At 38.4% G+C, this 15,519-nt stretch overlaps 4 protein-coding genes and 1 long non-coding RNA gene across 6 annotated transcripts; 3 read left to right on the forward strand and 2 right to left on the reverse strand.

Annotated features, from left to right (window-relative positions):
- The first annotated feature begins 476 nt into the window (after positions 1-476).
- LOC145889974 (6-hydroxyhexanoate dehydrogenase-like) lies at positions 477-4,201 on the forward strand. The gene is made up of 8 exons (XM_082981022.1): positions 477-569; positions 1,157-1,319; positions 1,521-1,653; positions 1,952-2,112; positions 2,778-2,887; positions 3,181-3,369; positions 3,513-3,662; positions 4,055-4,201. Exons 1-8 carry the CDS (start codon positions 477-479, stop codon positions 4,199-4,201), a joined length of 1,146 nt encoding a protein of 381 aa, XP_082837148.1.
- Positions 4,202-5,453: 1,252 nt separating this feature from the next.
- On the forward strand, positions 5,454-8,101 carry LOC145889975 (6-hydroxyhexanoate dehydrogenase-like). The gene is made up of 8 exons (XM_082981023.1): positions 5,454-5,546; positions 5,628-5,796; positions 6,116-6,248; positions 6,466-6,626; positions 6,894-7,003; positions 7,083-7,268; positions 7,496-7,663; positions 7,994-8,101. The coding sequence occupies exons 1-8, from the start codon at positions 5,454-5,456 to the stop codon at positions 8,099-8,101; spliced, it is 1,128 nt and encodes a 375-aa protein (XP_082837149.1).
- Positions 8,102-8,437: 336 nt separating this feature from the next.
- Positions 8,438-8,965, reverse strand: LOC145890552 (uncharacterized). The gene is made up of 2 exons (XR_014399563.1): positions 8,765-8,965; positions 8,438-8,615 (listed from the first exon to the last, which is right to left on the reverse strand). It is a non-coding gene; the product is annotated as an uncharacterized LOC145890552 (long non-coding RNA).
- Positions 8,966-9,357: 392 nt separating this feature from the next.
- LOC145890549 (GPN-loop GTPase 1-like) lies at positions 9,358-14,142 on the forward strand. 2 transcript variants are annotated; one of them, XM_082981657.1, is made up of 11 exons: positions 9,358-9,529; positions 10,443-10,557; positions 11,586-11,910; positions 12,002-12,202; positions 12,270-12,386; positions 12,641-12,781; positions 12,850-12,996; positions 13,084-13,166; positions 13,297-13,385; positions 13,635-13,724; positions 13,880-14,142. In XM_082981657.1, exons 3-11 carry the CDS (start codon positions 11,800-11,802, stop codon positions 13,945-13,947), a joined length of 1,047 nt encoding a protein of 348 aa, XP_082837783.1. In that variant the 5' UTR covers positions 9,358-9,529; positions 10,443-10,557; positions 11,586-11,799; the 3' UTR covers positions 13,948-14,142. The 2 variants fall into 2 exon arrangements, with proteins under 2 accessions (XP_082837783.1, XP_082837784.1); XM_082981658.1 differs by lacking the exons at positions 9,358-9,529; positions 10,443-10,557 and adding an exon at positions 11,027-11,163.
- Positions 10,301-11,132, reverse strand: LOC145890551 (uncharacterized). The gene is made up of 2 exons (XM_082981659.1): positions 10,997-11,132; positions 10,301-10,488 (listed from the first exon to the last, which is right to left on the reverse strand). The coding sequence occupies exons 1-2, from the start codon at positions 11,126-11,128 to the stop codon at positions 10,393-10,395; spliced, it is 228 nt and encodes a 75-aa protein (XP_082837785.1). The 5' UTR covers positions 11,129-11,132; the 3' UTR covers positions 10,301-10,392.
- Positions 14,143-15,519: the final 1,377 nt, after the last annotated feature.

Below are 15,519 nucleotides of genomic sequence, written 5' to 3' on the forward strand. Positions count from 1 at the left end.
TTTCACAAAAGTAGGAGTTTTAAATTTTTAAAACAGCCCTCAAAACAATTTTGCAACACAACGCATATAAATACTGACATCATACAAGCGGATATGCCTTACGTAGTGTGGTTGTGAATCATACAAAATCATTAGAAAAGGTCGATTTCGTAATGAAAATAATAAATGTCATACAAAATCCGTCATAGCATTTGCTGGTTAGAATTTTTTGTTTCCGATGAGTATACTCCCGTAAAGCTTGGACTATACCAGAATTGGTTTTACCACTGAGCATCAAGTGTTCTGCAAGTGTGTTTGCCCGGCTAACGAACAATTCCGACGTATGAGTACAACACGTGATACAACTGAGCTATCTGGCTATTTCCCTGACAAACAGAGAAGAGTATCTGCCACTCGGCAAATATTGGTTGAGCGCCAGGTAGGTGAAGCTTTCTGAATGCCATAATTCAGCAGCGATTTGCAGAATATTGCACAGGATGAGACAAGCTAGAATTGCCAAAGCCAGCGAACCGTTGGTAATCGAAGAAATCGAAATTCCGAATGCGCCACCGGATGGGTTGGTGATTAAGGTATGTTATTTACAACGAAATAACGCAGTAATATTTCATGCGATCGCACGATTGGCAGGATCGCCCCACTGCGAAAATCCTTGCTTAGCGACAACAGCTATCATATCATTAGGTATACAGGCTTCGCAGCCCAGGCATGTACAATTAAATAAAGCAACAGTTACGACTGTACGCAAGGCAAATTATCAACCAGTGTGCAGCATTTGGGTCGTATTCTTGTAAATCCGCCGACTCTGTTTGTTGAAACAACCACAAAATGGTCCAATCTCTCCTATTCGTTAAGTAAAGGATAGGATATATTTTACTGCAACCTGGCTGCGAATATTGCCGATTGATTTTTCTTTTGAAATGGTACAAGTCAATGTGACACAAGGTAATGCATAAGTTTATGATCTTAACAGTTCGTGAAATCGCCGACTCGTAATATTTGATAACTGTAGCTGCCTCTGCCGCACTGCAGAGGCTGTAAGGGCAAAGGTTAATTTGCTGCCGACAACGCATATTATACAATACGATTCATAACACGCGTATGTGGAAAAATACGATGTTTCAAATACCACGCGAAATAAACTTTCTGTGATCTCCAGACAAGTTTCAGTGGAATCTGTCATTCGGATTACCACCAATGGCAAGACATGATCGATTTAGGAGGGACCAACTTGAAATTCACAAATTTTCCGGGTTACAAAGGAGTCGCGGGCCACGAAATATCAGGAACCGTCCACTCATTAGGCCAGCAACTCACATCAGGTATGACATATAGGAGTAATAAAGAATATACAAAAAATGTTGCATTAAAAATTCCTTGTAGTGTTGCACAGGAATAATAACCGTATAGCCAACTTAATTTCAAAAGCTCTAATCATTCACAAAAGTTGTTTTTATAATTACGGGAGTCAAATTATTTTCCGCCTTGGTGAAAAAGGGAGACCTTTTTTAATCTCTTCTCAGATGATGGCTTGGAAATGGGAGATCGTGTCGTTGTTTACCCCTGGATTGGCTGCCAGCAATGCAGTTACTGTCTCCAAAGTAGCTCAAATTTGTGTGAACATCGACTGTACATTGGTCTGCTCATAGCAGGAGGGTTGGTAGATTTTTATAAAATGTTGGAGAATAAAAAACCATAAAATAAGCAACAGAACCTAAAAAAAGTGACAACTATGAACATAACTCACGACTTGAAATCTTTATGACAAACAATATAGCCCATATAAGTAATGTGAAATTCCTTTGCAAACGTTTTGATTGTGTCTACAATCATTGTTAATGCAAAATGTAATGCAACTAGTTTTTGACGAAGTGCTGGCCACGGTAAATAAATTATAAAGTTATCAAAAGAAGCCAAGATTTTCGTAGTGAAATGCTTATATGTTTCTCTGCAGATTTGCCGAGTATGTCTTGGTCCCACATAAGAGATACGTTGTAAAGGTGCCAGATACCGTTCCCATGCACCTTGCATGTATGCTGCCTTGCTCAGGGCTTACAGCTTACAACGCCATGAGCAAAGTAAAACCCCAGATCGAAATGGTGACCAAATTTGAAGGTGAGCGTTGTAGCTGTATTGCACACGTATCCAGCAGTCATGCACAATTTAATTTTCCTGAATGTAAAGACGTCCAGAAAATATGTAATTATAACTGAGACTGGATGCTAATTTTTGGTAGGCATTGTCTTATTACCATAGGCATTGTCTTATTACCATAGGCATTGTCTTTATTACCAGCATTAAATCGAAATATGAATTGAATTGTTTGAAACAAGATGTTTCGGAATCAGCTAGTTTATTGCTAACAATAAAAAAAATCGATTTCGCCTACATAGGAAAACGATCGTATAATTACCTAGCTAAAATATTCCTACACCATCACCATCAAGACAACGACCGAGTTATGTATATGCCCAATGCATGTGTGTAAGCAATTCCTGTTTCCCATGTGAATTGTTAGGTGCTAGTTCGCGTTATAGCCAAAATTCCAGCCCCAAGGCTCAGGTTTTTAGGGTGGAGGACCATAAACTCTAAAGTGAGGCTTATCTAGGAACTGTATGCCTAAACTAAACGCTACCTTTTGCGGCATACGTTGCAGCATCATTATTTACAATAAAGTATAGCTAACAGCAATCCCAAACATCTTGTTTCAAACAATTTAATTATAAGCAATATGTTATATCAAAAGTATCTTCAGTTAGGTTCATCGTTTGAATTTGCAGGAAAAGCGAGTTTGTTGATAACCGGCGCAGGAGCATTGGGTCTGTGGTGTCTGCAAATTTGCAGAGCGTCGCTTCCGAAAACTACCAAGATCGTAGTTGCTGACATCGGGGTAAATACTGCCTTGTGTCGTAAACAAATACGCAGTATTAAACACATAACATATGTAACGGAAGCAAGAATCCACATGACAAGTAGCAAAATGTTAAATAAGCCAACGTGTTTTGAACTGCTTTGTAATCGGTAAACACTATCAATGACAATGTGCAAAATATGTGTGGTCATCTCGTTGCAATCGTGAAAGTGGAACCGGAAAAACAGAACAATTAACAATTTTAAATGAAACTAACAGTTACTAAATGTTATTGAAGTCACATAAAGTGGTGCTTTGCAACTTTGCTTCAGGATGAAAAGCTTCAAATCGCGCGTGACCTTGGTTGCGACGATACAGTTAAATGGGCGGGTCATGCCGATGAATTGGAGCTAATTAAAAACACTAAAAGTACGAGTCTGAACAAAGAAGGGTTCACGGCTATCGTCGATTTTGTCAACAACGCCTCAACCTTTGCGAGAAATTTTGAATGCTTGAGAAAGGTAGAAATATGTCGTTAACAACCTAAATTTTTCCAGAAAACATTGGTGAATTTTAAGATACCGAATACATTTCCACGGCAATCCTTAGACCACATACATATCTTAACATTACTTATTACTTGAGTACTTATTACGTTTGATAGAATGGGAATTTAGTCATGGTTGGATTATTCGGAGGTGGATCCCAACTTTCACTTCCTCGGGTGGTGATGGATTCAAAGCAAATCAACGGCGTTTTCACAGGGAGCATTTCCCAGCTTAAGAAAATGCTAAATATGCTTTCAAGCCACGAGGTTTCATTATCTCTTCAAATGTGTCTGAATCGTCTGCTCTTTAATATTAAAAAATGTTTTTTTCCAAAGTATATCTATGAAACTTGAATAGTGCTGTGGCACTAAGCACATGTTTTCTATTATAAGGAAACACACACATATATATATACTGCCCGTTAGTAGTTCTTTGCCACTTATGGAGACAAACTGATTAAAAAACCTTTAGTAACACGAGCATTCGCGTGATACTCATCGCTTCATTAAGCGTGACAAATTTTTGTAACCAACAGCAAAAAAACAGGATATCGTGGCAACGAATCCCGATAAGGTTTTCTTCTTAGTATTTGAGTCGGGCCCTTGACCAATGCTGCCAATCACCCGCCCTAATTTTACTTTAGTTTTTTATAATTAAGATTGTCCCGCCCCCTATTGAATATTTCAAGTTGGAAGAGATCACAGATGCGTTTCGCCTCATGGAAAAAGGAAAGTTGAAAGGAAGAGGAATAGTTCAATTTGATCAGCAGCCAGCTTCGGAATGTGCAAATAAATCCACCTTGTAAAACTACATTCCTTCATACCTCAATACTACGCTTGCTGCGATGTAATTGCATATTGCTCAAATGTGCTGCGAAGTTGCATTCACACAGCTGTTATAATAAAGTGCATGAATAGAAACATAATTTGAAGAAAACGTGTGTTTATTACCAATTTAGATTTCCAGTATTGAACAAAATATACCAAAACGAAGATCTGACAAAAGTGTTTGTAAGAGTAAAATGTCCCGTACAAGTTTCGCCTCCGCCCAAACTCGCACCCTTAAAATATTAAAAATGGAATGTTTGCAAAACCCCTTCTACAATGGGAAAATAGGCTTTGTGTGCTTTTATTCGTTTTTCTTTATGGCGAAGCGCGAAGGGTTTTTTGTTTATGTCACCAGAAATAGTTACATACCCTTACAATCAAAGGGAGCATCACATGTATAACGATAACCCGGCACCCCAGTGGTAGGCTACACATCATGGCACACTGGCCAAATTTTGCCCACTGTTTTGAACACGACACACGAGGACAAGTTTTGACAATATTGTACGTTGTTTTCGAATAAAAAATGCTGAAGCCAACCTTTCCCATTCAACGTGCTATGTGTGGCATGTCTGTCTCGGGTTACAATGCCGTAAAGCAGCCACACACTTTGCTTCAAGTTAACATTAGGCAGATAGTACGCAACGACTGTCGCACACTCGGCCTTATCAGGTGTGTCTCGTGCTCCACCAGTCGTTAAGTTCGCAAATATTGTGGCCAGGTCAAAGGTTGTCCGGAGCAAGCAAACAAGCTTCTAAAGCGAAATCGATGGCTAAACTGCTGACTTAGTTTGTTCATGCAATATGAACCGAGGTCGTCGCGAAAGACGAGGGATTCTCGAAGCTCAATCCAGTATGTGACCAGTATGTGAAAGAGCACATCGTCTGCCAGCGCGTAGTTAATGTCGTTTGAAATTTTCAATATCTATGAAGTAAAAAAAACTAAACGGCGGTGAGGCGTTCCTGCCTTGTCATGCAATGGCATGTAACACTTCTGCGTACCCTCGAGTGTTCAGTTATTGGAGAAGAGATGACACCCTTACATAGGATTTGTTTATATAATGCATTCCAACAGTTCGCCAATGTCTGAGCTCTAGCAAGGTGTTTAGCAACAGGAGGCTGCACTTGAGAGTGATGGCAGTCGTTTTCGCGTTTAACGTATATGTAGTTCGCGCTGTTTGCACAATAACAGAACATTTATTAAAATTATATATTAAAAAGCAACAGGAAAATGATAAAAGCTGAAATAGTGAAGCCGAACGAGCCTTTGGTTGTTAGTGCAGCTGACATACCGGTGCCACCTAAAGAGGGTCTTGTGTTACAGGTAAGATCTGCAGCATGTAAAGATAAAAATGTAAATAATGTGTCACTCGATTATTTACTGATGCGTTTTACAACCTGTCAGACAGCTTACAGTGGGATCTGCCACTCTGATATCGTACAATGGGAAAATGTTATAGATTATGGATTCTCTACGGTGACATACACAGACAGTCCAAATTACATACTCCCTATTACACCTGGTCATGAGATATCGGGGACGATTCTGTCGTTGGGAGCGAAACAGAAAAATGGTGAGATTTGAACAATAATGAATATATACTTCCTATAATCATTGCTCCTATTACAATTCATTTAACTAGGACAAATAGATTTTCTCAAAGTTTTATGACAACAGCAACAATAAGACACAATTTGATATATTAACACGTGACAAAACTTGAGACAAGCTAAATAATCATACGTGCACCACATTTTAAATATCCGTGATACAATACAATGTAAAGAACAGCGAATCGCTGTGGTAGTGCAACAAACTAAAAAAAAATTAAACCTTGAAAATCCCGGTGTGGTAAAGATTAAAAAAAATAAAAACAACTAAAATAACTTTAGACCAGATAAAAGTTGGTGACCGGGTAGCTGTTTACCCGTGGCGGGGATGCGGAAAGTGCGGCTACTGCTCCAAAAACCACTTCAACTGGTGTGGAAAACGAGATCGGTGCTACGGATTTGGAATTCCTGGAGGGTGGGGAAACTAACTAAATATGTATAGAAGATCAGTACAACTGAAACACCATTGACTATACCAATGACCAGCCTCGGTGACGAATTAAAAGTTTTTTTGTCGTAATGAATTGATTGAACTGTAAGGCCGTGATAAGTTTTTTTTTCTGTATACTAAATGCTACATAAATGAGGACAAATTGTACGAATCATTTCCAAAAGATTGCATTCCGTTGCAGATACGCCACACACGTAGTTGTACCGGAGAGCACACTCGTTGTCAAGATACCGGATTCTTTTCCAATGGACGTTGCTTGCATGCTTCCGTGTTCGGGTTTAACGACATACAATGCCGTAAGCCACGTTAAACCTGTGATCGAAACAGCTGTTTCATTTGAAGGTTTGTGCAAATACAGGTATTCCACTATATTGCGACGAAAGTTTTCGAAAACGGATCTGTTGCCTTTTCCGGAACTGGTCGAACCCGAGTTATGAACTGCACGAATGTCTAGTTTTTTCATTACTATATGGGTTTAGGGACTTTACTTGTGTTGCAGAATGCCTGCCTTTTTTACCACACCGGGATTTGAACCCATACTGTTGGATAGCTTAGATGCTCAACAGCGCCACCATTAGGGCCAGTATACCCTCGAATGGTCTTTTTTAGGTCGCGGATCGCTGCTGATCGTAGGAGCTGGAGGACTTGGGTTGTGGAGTTTGCAGATCGCAAGAGCACTGTTGCCAAGCAACACAAAGATTGTGGTGGCTGATATAACGGCGAGTAAAATCACGAGTTTAAAACTTAGTGAGAAATGTACTGCAACCGCGTTTTTAAAAAATAATTTTTCCTGCCCAGGAGGAAAAACTGGCTGTCGCCAAACAGCTGGGATGTGACGACACAATATTGTGGTCACGTGACATCGACGAAGCAGATCTCGTTGAGGCCACCAAGAAAAAGGGTTTGCGGAATGGGTTTGACGCGGTTATCGACTTAGTAAACATGACCAGCACATCGCAAATTGCTCACAATTCCTTGCTTCCGGTAAGATGTATTTATATAACATTGTTAGAGTCGGTATAGATAATGCTGTTAAATATACTCACCGTATCTAACGACATTTTATCTTTTAGTGCAGTATACGGGTAAAATTATTGCATAAAATATTAACCACACCTAATACACACATAACTCGATCATTTAAACAACATTACTACCTATGATAAATCATTCTAAACTTGTAAGATTAGCAAGAGGTATAATTGCTGCAGCATGGGATACAAGCGATGGTCGGTTTGTTCGGAGGAGCGGCGAAATTTTCTCTCCCCCAGATAGTTCTCAACTCCTCTCACATCCAGGGTGTCCACGTGGGGAGTTTTACCCAGCTACAGAAACTCGTTGAGTTAGTCGCAGAAAAGAAGGTGATAGATTTGTTGCTAGTGAGACAGAAACTAAGGACAAGCTAACTATTGTTGTTGCTACATAACCCTGAGGATGTCTCGCTGGATGGTGGACGATACGCTGGTTATAATAAACACTTTCGTTATCTGCTAGAAGAACAATTCTTAAAAAATTACTATGGCTGGCAGCAAGAATAGCACCATATACAAGCTAACTACTGTTTAATATCACACAAACATAAAACTGTTTCGCCTCCAAACTGGATGAGCGAACAGTAAAATCAGTTGAGGCCAATTTTTTGCCGACATTACGTTCAAGTAAAACTATCTTGAACCAGCTTGGAACTAATTTGTCTCGTTGTGTTACAGGTAAGCTCGCCGCCACTACGACACTATGCACTGGATGATGTCAACGAGGCGATGAACCTTATGATACAGGGCAAACTGGTGGGAAGAGCCCTACTAAAATTTGAATAATGCGTATAATATAATATGTTGTGTCGTGCAGAGTTTAACGGTCTTTGAGTACATAGTGTTTGGTCAAATCTTTACCGATTTTAAAAATGTATAAATGAAATCTGGTTTAAAAGTTGTAATTATTCAAAGAATGCGTCAGGTTTGGTTGACAAATTGTCGGTGAGCATTTTGTTAAGAGCAGTTTATACAGACCACAAGAATTTAGGTCAGGTAGCTATTATTTTCTATTGAAAATGATCCTATTTTTGATGAAGTATGTTCTTTTGTTGCAAAAACAACTTGGCGCACAAACAACAATTCTTTTAAAATGAGTCAGTTTAGCATGACTTTTTCTACCTCAGGAAAATCTTGTATTTTGTCACAAATGCACACGCTAAAGCACTAAAAGAGAGACCAAGAGAATGTTTCAATAGCGATCGGCATCTTCGGGTCTGTACTTTTTCCACTGGTAAGTAAAATACGTTGCCGGTCCGAAACAAAACAAAGCTATGGTGCAGAATCCGATAATAACATCCTAAAAATAAATTAAAATGAGAGCATCCACTTCCTTGTGGTAAAAACTACACTATTTTTGTATGCAAAAGGTTTTTGCTGCATGATAGCATGCAACATGCTATTTGTGTACCAAAATGTGCAAGAAATCCTGTTACTAACGTTCCCTACCTTTGCATTTGTCGCGGTCTGTGGGCGTCGAGCCAATACAAGCCCCTGCCCATCAGCATGCGCCATCTTGGGCCATTCCGGCCTGACCACTTTGTTTCGTTTGGGAACCTTGTTAATAAGGGAAGCCCGTAAAATTCTTTGAAGAAACATGTCTGTCTAATGCTAACATGTGACTGTACTATAACAGAAAAGATTACAACAACATACCAAAAATATATAGGCTACTACTTGTATGTGTGCATAGGCTGCCATCCATAACCGTGATGTTGACAAAAATAATGGTGTATAAAACAACTGCTGACAATACTTTACAACGCCATAAGTTGTGGATTTTGCTAACAATTTTCTTTATCTATCAATACACAAACAATAGCAGTTTCTCAAGCTATGAGGCTATATACTGACTATAGGCTACACATTCCATAGGAAAAGGACTATAACTCGGTTTCACTTTGAAACAGTCAGCAGTTCACCAACAATGCTTCCATTATTCGCGAGGGTTCCGCCTATTGGCTTGGTCACGTAGGCACGTCCGTAACTACCGCGAGTGCGTAATTTGCGGTCTGTTAGAAAAACTCTATAAAAGAGTCGGGCTGTTTCGAGCGCTCTTCCAGCTTCTACACATCCAGGGCTTGGGACTGGTTGAGACGAAATTGCTTTAGCTTTTGGATTTTTGCTGTAGCATTAAGTTTTTGCGCCAGACCTACGCGTTTCAAGAAGATTTCTCATCCAGCAGACAAAACAGATCCGAAACGTAATTCGAAGGTAAAATTTGCATGAAACTAGTTGCATTAAAGATCGTGCGGTCTACGTGTTTTGTTGCTAATTCTTTTCTTATTTGTTTATTAATTATTTTTAATAAACCCTTTTGGCCCCCACCAAAATTGCGTTACGTGCTGACTATGTGTCACAGAGCTTACATAAGATTTACTATTTTTAATTTGTGTCATACAAACACAAATCACGTAAATTTAGTTAATCCATTTACTTCTAATCATAGGGATAAGTTCGTTTTAGGCTATCCTAGTTGTTCAGATGTGTGAAGGCTTTGCAATATTTGGGTTACTAATGATCGCAACCTGTAGGTATGCGTTAATAGCATTATTTGTGCTTTGCTAAATTTTTATAATAACCTTTCTCCAAGTTGAAAATGTTTAAGTGCTGTTAAATAATGTAAATGTGTAGGGCTATCCCAATATCTAAAACACGCTTTTCTATATGAGGGGGTGTGCGAGTGATACCTGATTACCTATTAACTAGTCTTACCACGTGCGTTTGTGTGTCGTGACCGAAAACGCCTCTTTCACTGGGTTTTGTAACCATAAAGTTCCACATTTTCAAGAGATTTCCTTAATATACTAACAGAACTGTAAATAAAGCAAGTCAATACATAACTTTGTTGCAGAGAATTTTTTTCCAGTTAAGCTCACTTCAACAAGCTGCAATTTTTTTTTTACTTCTTGTGTTGCCATGGAAATAGTTCTCCTTGAATTGTAACTCTGTTTCATTGTGAACTATTCAGGAAATAGATGCACACAATAATCACGCCAGTTTATTATTATGGAAAGTGTTAGACCAAATAAAAGTTTCTGTTTCGGACTTGCAAAAAAATTAAAAGCCTTCACATGTTACTCAGCAGGTCTGTACTTTTGCCAAGCTTTCACCATGTATATTGCAGGTCCAAAGGTAAACACAGCGAAAGTGGTGAAGCCAATCACAAGATCCTGTACAAAAATTGATCATACCAATTAAAAACAGACACGAAGTTCAGCCAACTACAATTTCTTTTATCCGTAAGTCAAATTTGCAAATTTATATATTTCAAAATTGTTCCCTTGTGCAAATTTACAAATTGCCAAAACTTCAGCAGTAATTGAACAAATATGGATTTGAGGTTTATTTGTATGCAATTATTTGCAAACATGCTAACTTTAAATTGGCTGACAGTGTAAGCAAAACACAATCAACCTCATCAAAATAATAAATCATTTTAAAGATGAAATGTACTTTGGAACTGCAATTACATTGAATACCAAGTACTGTGGTATTCAGTGTAAATCACATCATCCAACTGTCTCATTGTAATAAGATACACAGCATGCATATACTTTCTAATCTCAAACTATCATGTGGCAAAGCAGCCTACCATTACAGTAACCCCCAACATTACAAAATACCGCCTTGTAGGGCTTTAATATAACACTACTATCAAAATGAAATCGCTACACTTACTGTGACAGAGAATGGATTCACTGAGTCAGAGATATGTGTTGCACCAACTTTAAATCTTGGACTGTCTGGACGAGTAACTTTTGTTCGTCGTGAAACATGAGAGACTGCTTGTCTTGCCAGTAGTCTCAACATCGTGGACTTTGATAATTGTCAAAATGAAAGCTTTGGTAAAAAACACGTATGATTACACCGGAATATCGAACTTCTATGTTGTAAAAAAACTTACTTTTTGTTCACGACCTTCACAAATTACATCCAAAATTTTTCACTTATCTCGATGCGCTTTATTCGCTGTAACGATTAACAAATTGGAAATAAAATAATGAAATAAGTAAGCATGGAAGTTAATATTTTCTTTCCAAAAAAAAACGAAAATTGTTTACTGCATTTTTCGTCGTGAAAGGCTAAAATGAAAGTATGGCTATGTGCTGCTTCAAAATAGTGAAAGAAAACATATTAAAAACAAGATTATCGTATACTCAAAAAGAGTAATTTAAACACCTTCATACACTAACATGTTTTTATTAGAGATATGTAAAACAGCAACAAAAGTCTATTATAATGACAACACGTATGGTATATTTTGTAGGTTTTGATGATGACGTCAAATCCCAGCAACTGACTGAAGCGCGTCAATTTTCACGTGTTGCTGCAACGACAAAAAGAAAAAAACAATCACCCTTTTTCCTGAAATGACTGAAGTGGTCAATCTATATTCATGCAAGAGTTTTTGAGCAAACTTCTTCAAGTAACTTTATTGTCAGCCATTCTCTACATACAATTGCCTAAAGCAAGTGTTTGACATGGCCGAAGCGTCCAGTTCGAAGGGCGATGGAGTACCACCACCTCTGGGTCAACCGACAGTTATGATTGTCCTGGGGATGGCTGGATCGGGGAAAACCACCTTAGTGCAGGTAACTGCTAGTCAATAAGCACTACATGTGTAATAAAATTGAAAAAATGTGCATGTTTTTTTGTTTCATGTACTATTTTGTTATATTACAGAGACTCACAGCCCATCTACATACAAAGCAGTTGCCTCCATATGTGATCAACCTTGATCCAGCAGTCAGTGAACTTCCTTTCCCAGTAAACATTGACATTCAGGACACAGTGAAATACAAGGAGGTTATGAAACAGTATGGTTTAGGACCCAATGGTGGGATAATGACTTCCCTCAATTTGTTTGCTACTAAATTTGACCAGGTGGGCAGAAAAATTATACAAAGTTATAAGGTTTTTGCCATTTTTATGTCTCTTCATTGGTTTGCAGGTTATGTCTCTGTTACAAAAACGATCTGGTGAAGTAAAGAATATAATTATTGATACCCCAGGACAAATAGAGGTGTTTACATGGTCAGCGTCTGGGGCTATCATAACCGAAACCCTAGTAAGAATAGCTTCATATTTTTCAATGCTTCAAATATATATGATGTGTTTATCTCACCTTTTTAGTTATAAAATTGTAATAAAGGACATTACCTTTGTTTCAGCTCTCATTTTTTTATGAAAATATCCTTAAGCTGTGGCATCTGATAGTTCTATTGTACATACAATTTACTGTAGATGTCAAATTTTTTTAAGATACTGAGTTGCACTTTCTTTGTATCCATTAACCAATTAAAAAAAACAATATGTTTTTAGGCATCCACATTCCCCACAGTTGTTGTTTATGTGATGGACACAGCTAGAAGTACAAATCCTGTTACTTTCATGTCCAACATGCTCTATGCCTGCAGTATATTATACAAGACCAAGTTGCCCTTTATAGTGGTCATGAACAAGGTAAGTGACCTGCATTAAAAAGCTCAACTTTATTTTGTAGAGACTAATTAGTGAATTTTGTTTTGTAGACTGACATAGTAGACCACAGCTTTGCTGTTGAGTGGACTACAGATTTCACTGCTTTTCAAGATGCTTTAAATGCAGATACAAGCTATATGTCAAACTTATCCCGTTCCATGAGTCTTGTGTTAGATGAATTTTACAACACACTTAAGGTACTACTTGTAACTTAGACAACTTTTATCGTATTGAACCTGTGGTTTTTGTGTGTAATCTCCATGTGACTTGGTATAACTGCATAGCTTGTTGGATTTTCTGCTGTTACTGGAGCTGGAACTGATGATCTTTTGCAAGCCGTCGAAGAAGCCAGAGAAGAATATGTGAAGTAAGAAAATAAACACATCTCATTTGGTTTCATTAGTTTCTTTTTAATTGTTGATGGGTTTTATGTTCCATGAATATTTTTTTGTACTAAAGTAGCCATAAATAAATTGAGTTTTATCTTTTGTGCACAGTGAATACAAACCAGAGTATGACAAGTTAAGAGCGAGACGGTTGAAAGAGTTAAGAAAGAAAGAAAGTGGAAAACTACCCACCGATGCAGGTATACTCTTTTACCAAATTATTTTTCTCTTGCATTTGTGACTGTTAGCAAAATTATATGCGATCTTAATACACAAAACTTACCTCCAGGATGAATAAAATAATCCGACGAAACAGAATTTGTGTCATTGTTATCAATAAGCTGCAGTGAAAACTAGCTCTAAAGTGACAAAGACCCACATTTAGTGCAATAAATTAGTTAGGATCCGGCAGCATTATTTGTGCAATATGAATGGTTTCTGTTTTGCAGAGTTGGTCGCAGAACCAGGGATAATTGTAACACGAGGAGTAGACCTTGGTGATGATGATGATACTTCTGACAGTTCTGACGGGGGCGAAGGTTAGTGTATGATAGGATGCTATTCCTTCTAATTTACAAAGAGATATTACAAATGGACAACCACAAATTTACAATCGTTTGCATGTAAACTAACCTCATATTGAGTTGACAAACAAAGGCCCTTTTTTAAAACAAAATAAACATTTTTTAAACAGAAGAAGAAGACGAAGAGTCCTTTCAAAGGTTTCTGGATGCAAAAAAATCTTCTGTGTCCAAAACCTGAATCGCATCTGGTTTTCACATCGCGCAACAAAAAGTTGCTGAAAGGTGGAGCTAGAGATCAACTCTAACGTTGTGAGGGGCGGATTGTGGGCGTGTTTGCTTCGAAATCAGCAAAACAACGTATTGTTGTTTAATGTTGATTACATTGGTTCTACTGCAACGCTGTCGTTTTTTATGTAATAAAATTCGGTTTCGATGTTTTTGTTTCATAGAGAAGGTAATGGTTATTGTCATCACAACAATGGCGTTTGTCCGTGTCAACTGTATTAAGTTGAAGCCTTGTCTGTTGCAAACACATGTCTGTTGTGTTGGACTGTCTGTATCGCCGCTAGGGATTGCCGCACGCAAAGAAAGGCGGCAAACAAGTCTGAGCTCCCGGGTTACAGCTCCGGTTGAGCAGTCATGTTTATTTTAGGACGTATATGGGTATTAGATTGGAGAAATCCTGTGTTCAAGGCCCTCGGCTGTAATGCATCTAGCGACTGTTCCGCTTGTTTCCCAATGACCGTTGATGGGTCTTGTGACTTACATAGGGACCTAAAATTCTACAAAGTTGAAAAAGAAAAATTTGCTCCTGGATGAGACAGTACAGAGCATGGACATGTTGGGCCTCCTGGAAGATCATATGACCAACAGAGGAGTATACCCAGCCCTTGGGGAAGGGCTTTGCCACTTTTTCAGCAACTAAATTTGATGCCATCGTATAGAGAAGAGTGGGAACTTACAAAAAAATGCAAATGAGTGGGTAGTTGAACGATTCATTTTTCTGCAAAATCCAGTTCCATTTTTTGTTGCTCTTTTAACCCAAATACTGAGTAACCAGGGGGGCAAATAGCCCTAGGGGGATGGCTAAATCAATTTTTTCGGAGACTAATTTCGATCAAACTTTATAGATATGGAATGGATCTTTCATAAAATCACAAATAATTGGACAATTAAACGATTCATTTTTCCTCAAACACAGCCTGATTTTTTTGCTCCATTTTCAACATAATTTTCAGCAGCACCCACCAGCAAGTTACTACCTAATTGGAATAGCCCAAAACCCCACTAAAACTGCCCCAAACACCCTAAAATTCGCCATGACAACAGCACGCACATGTGCGCTCATTCAAACGTAAATTTAACTTAATTGCGTCACTGCTTTGCTTGGTGATGCATGACTTTGCATTGTGACACAGGTTTACACGGTGGGCATTTCCCAGCACCAAAACCAATTTTCATAGAAATACCAATATGCGTCCTTTAAGTCACGCTTCTGGTTTTCGGTTTCCTCTTGTCGCCACATTAGTTCCTCTTTTTTAGATTTACGAGTGTTGCAAGGGTTCTTTGTTAACCGCGCTCCGGTAAGAATTCAACGATTGGTGTGTCCCAAACAGTTTGAGAAGCTTACATTTAGGTAATTTATTCACTAATTTGAGAAATTTTACCTCGTATACGAAAACACAATGGATTTTTCCTGTGGTAATGTGGTGAAGCGTGGGTTAATAGTTCACCTTACAACACTGACAATTTACTCCGAAAGCGCCTCGATACTCCGATTTCGCGTCGAAACTAAGGTTTCACCTCCAAT

Source organism: Ascidia mentula, chromosome 2, assembly GCF_947561715.1.
Source record: "Ascidia mentula chromosome 2, kaAscMent1.1, whole genome shotgun sequence".
NCBI classification, from domain to species: Eukaryota; Metazoa; Chordata; class Ascidiacea; order Phlebobranchia; family Ascidiidae; genus Ascidia; species Ascidia mentula.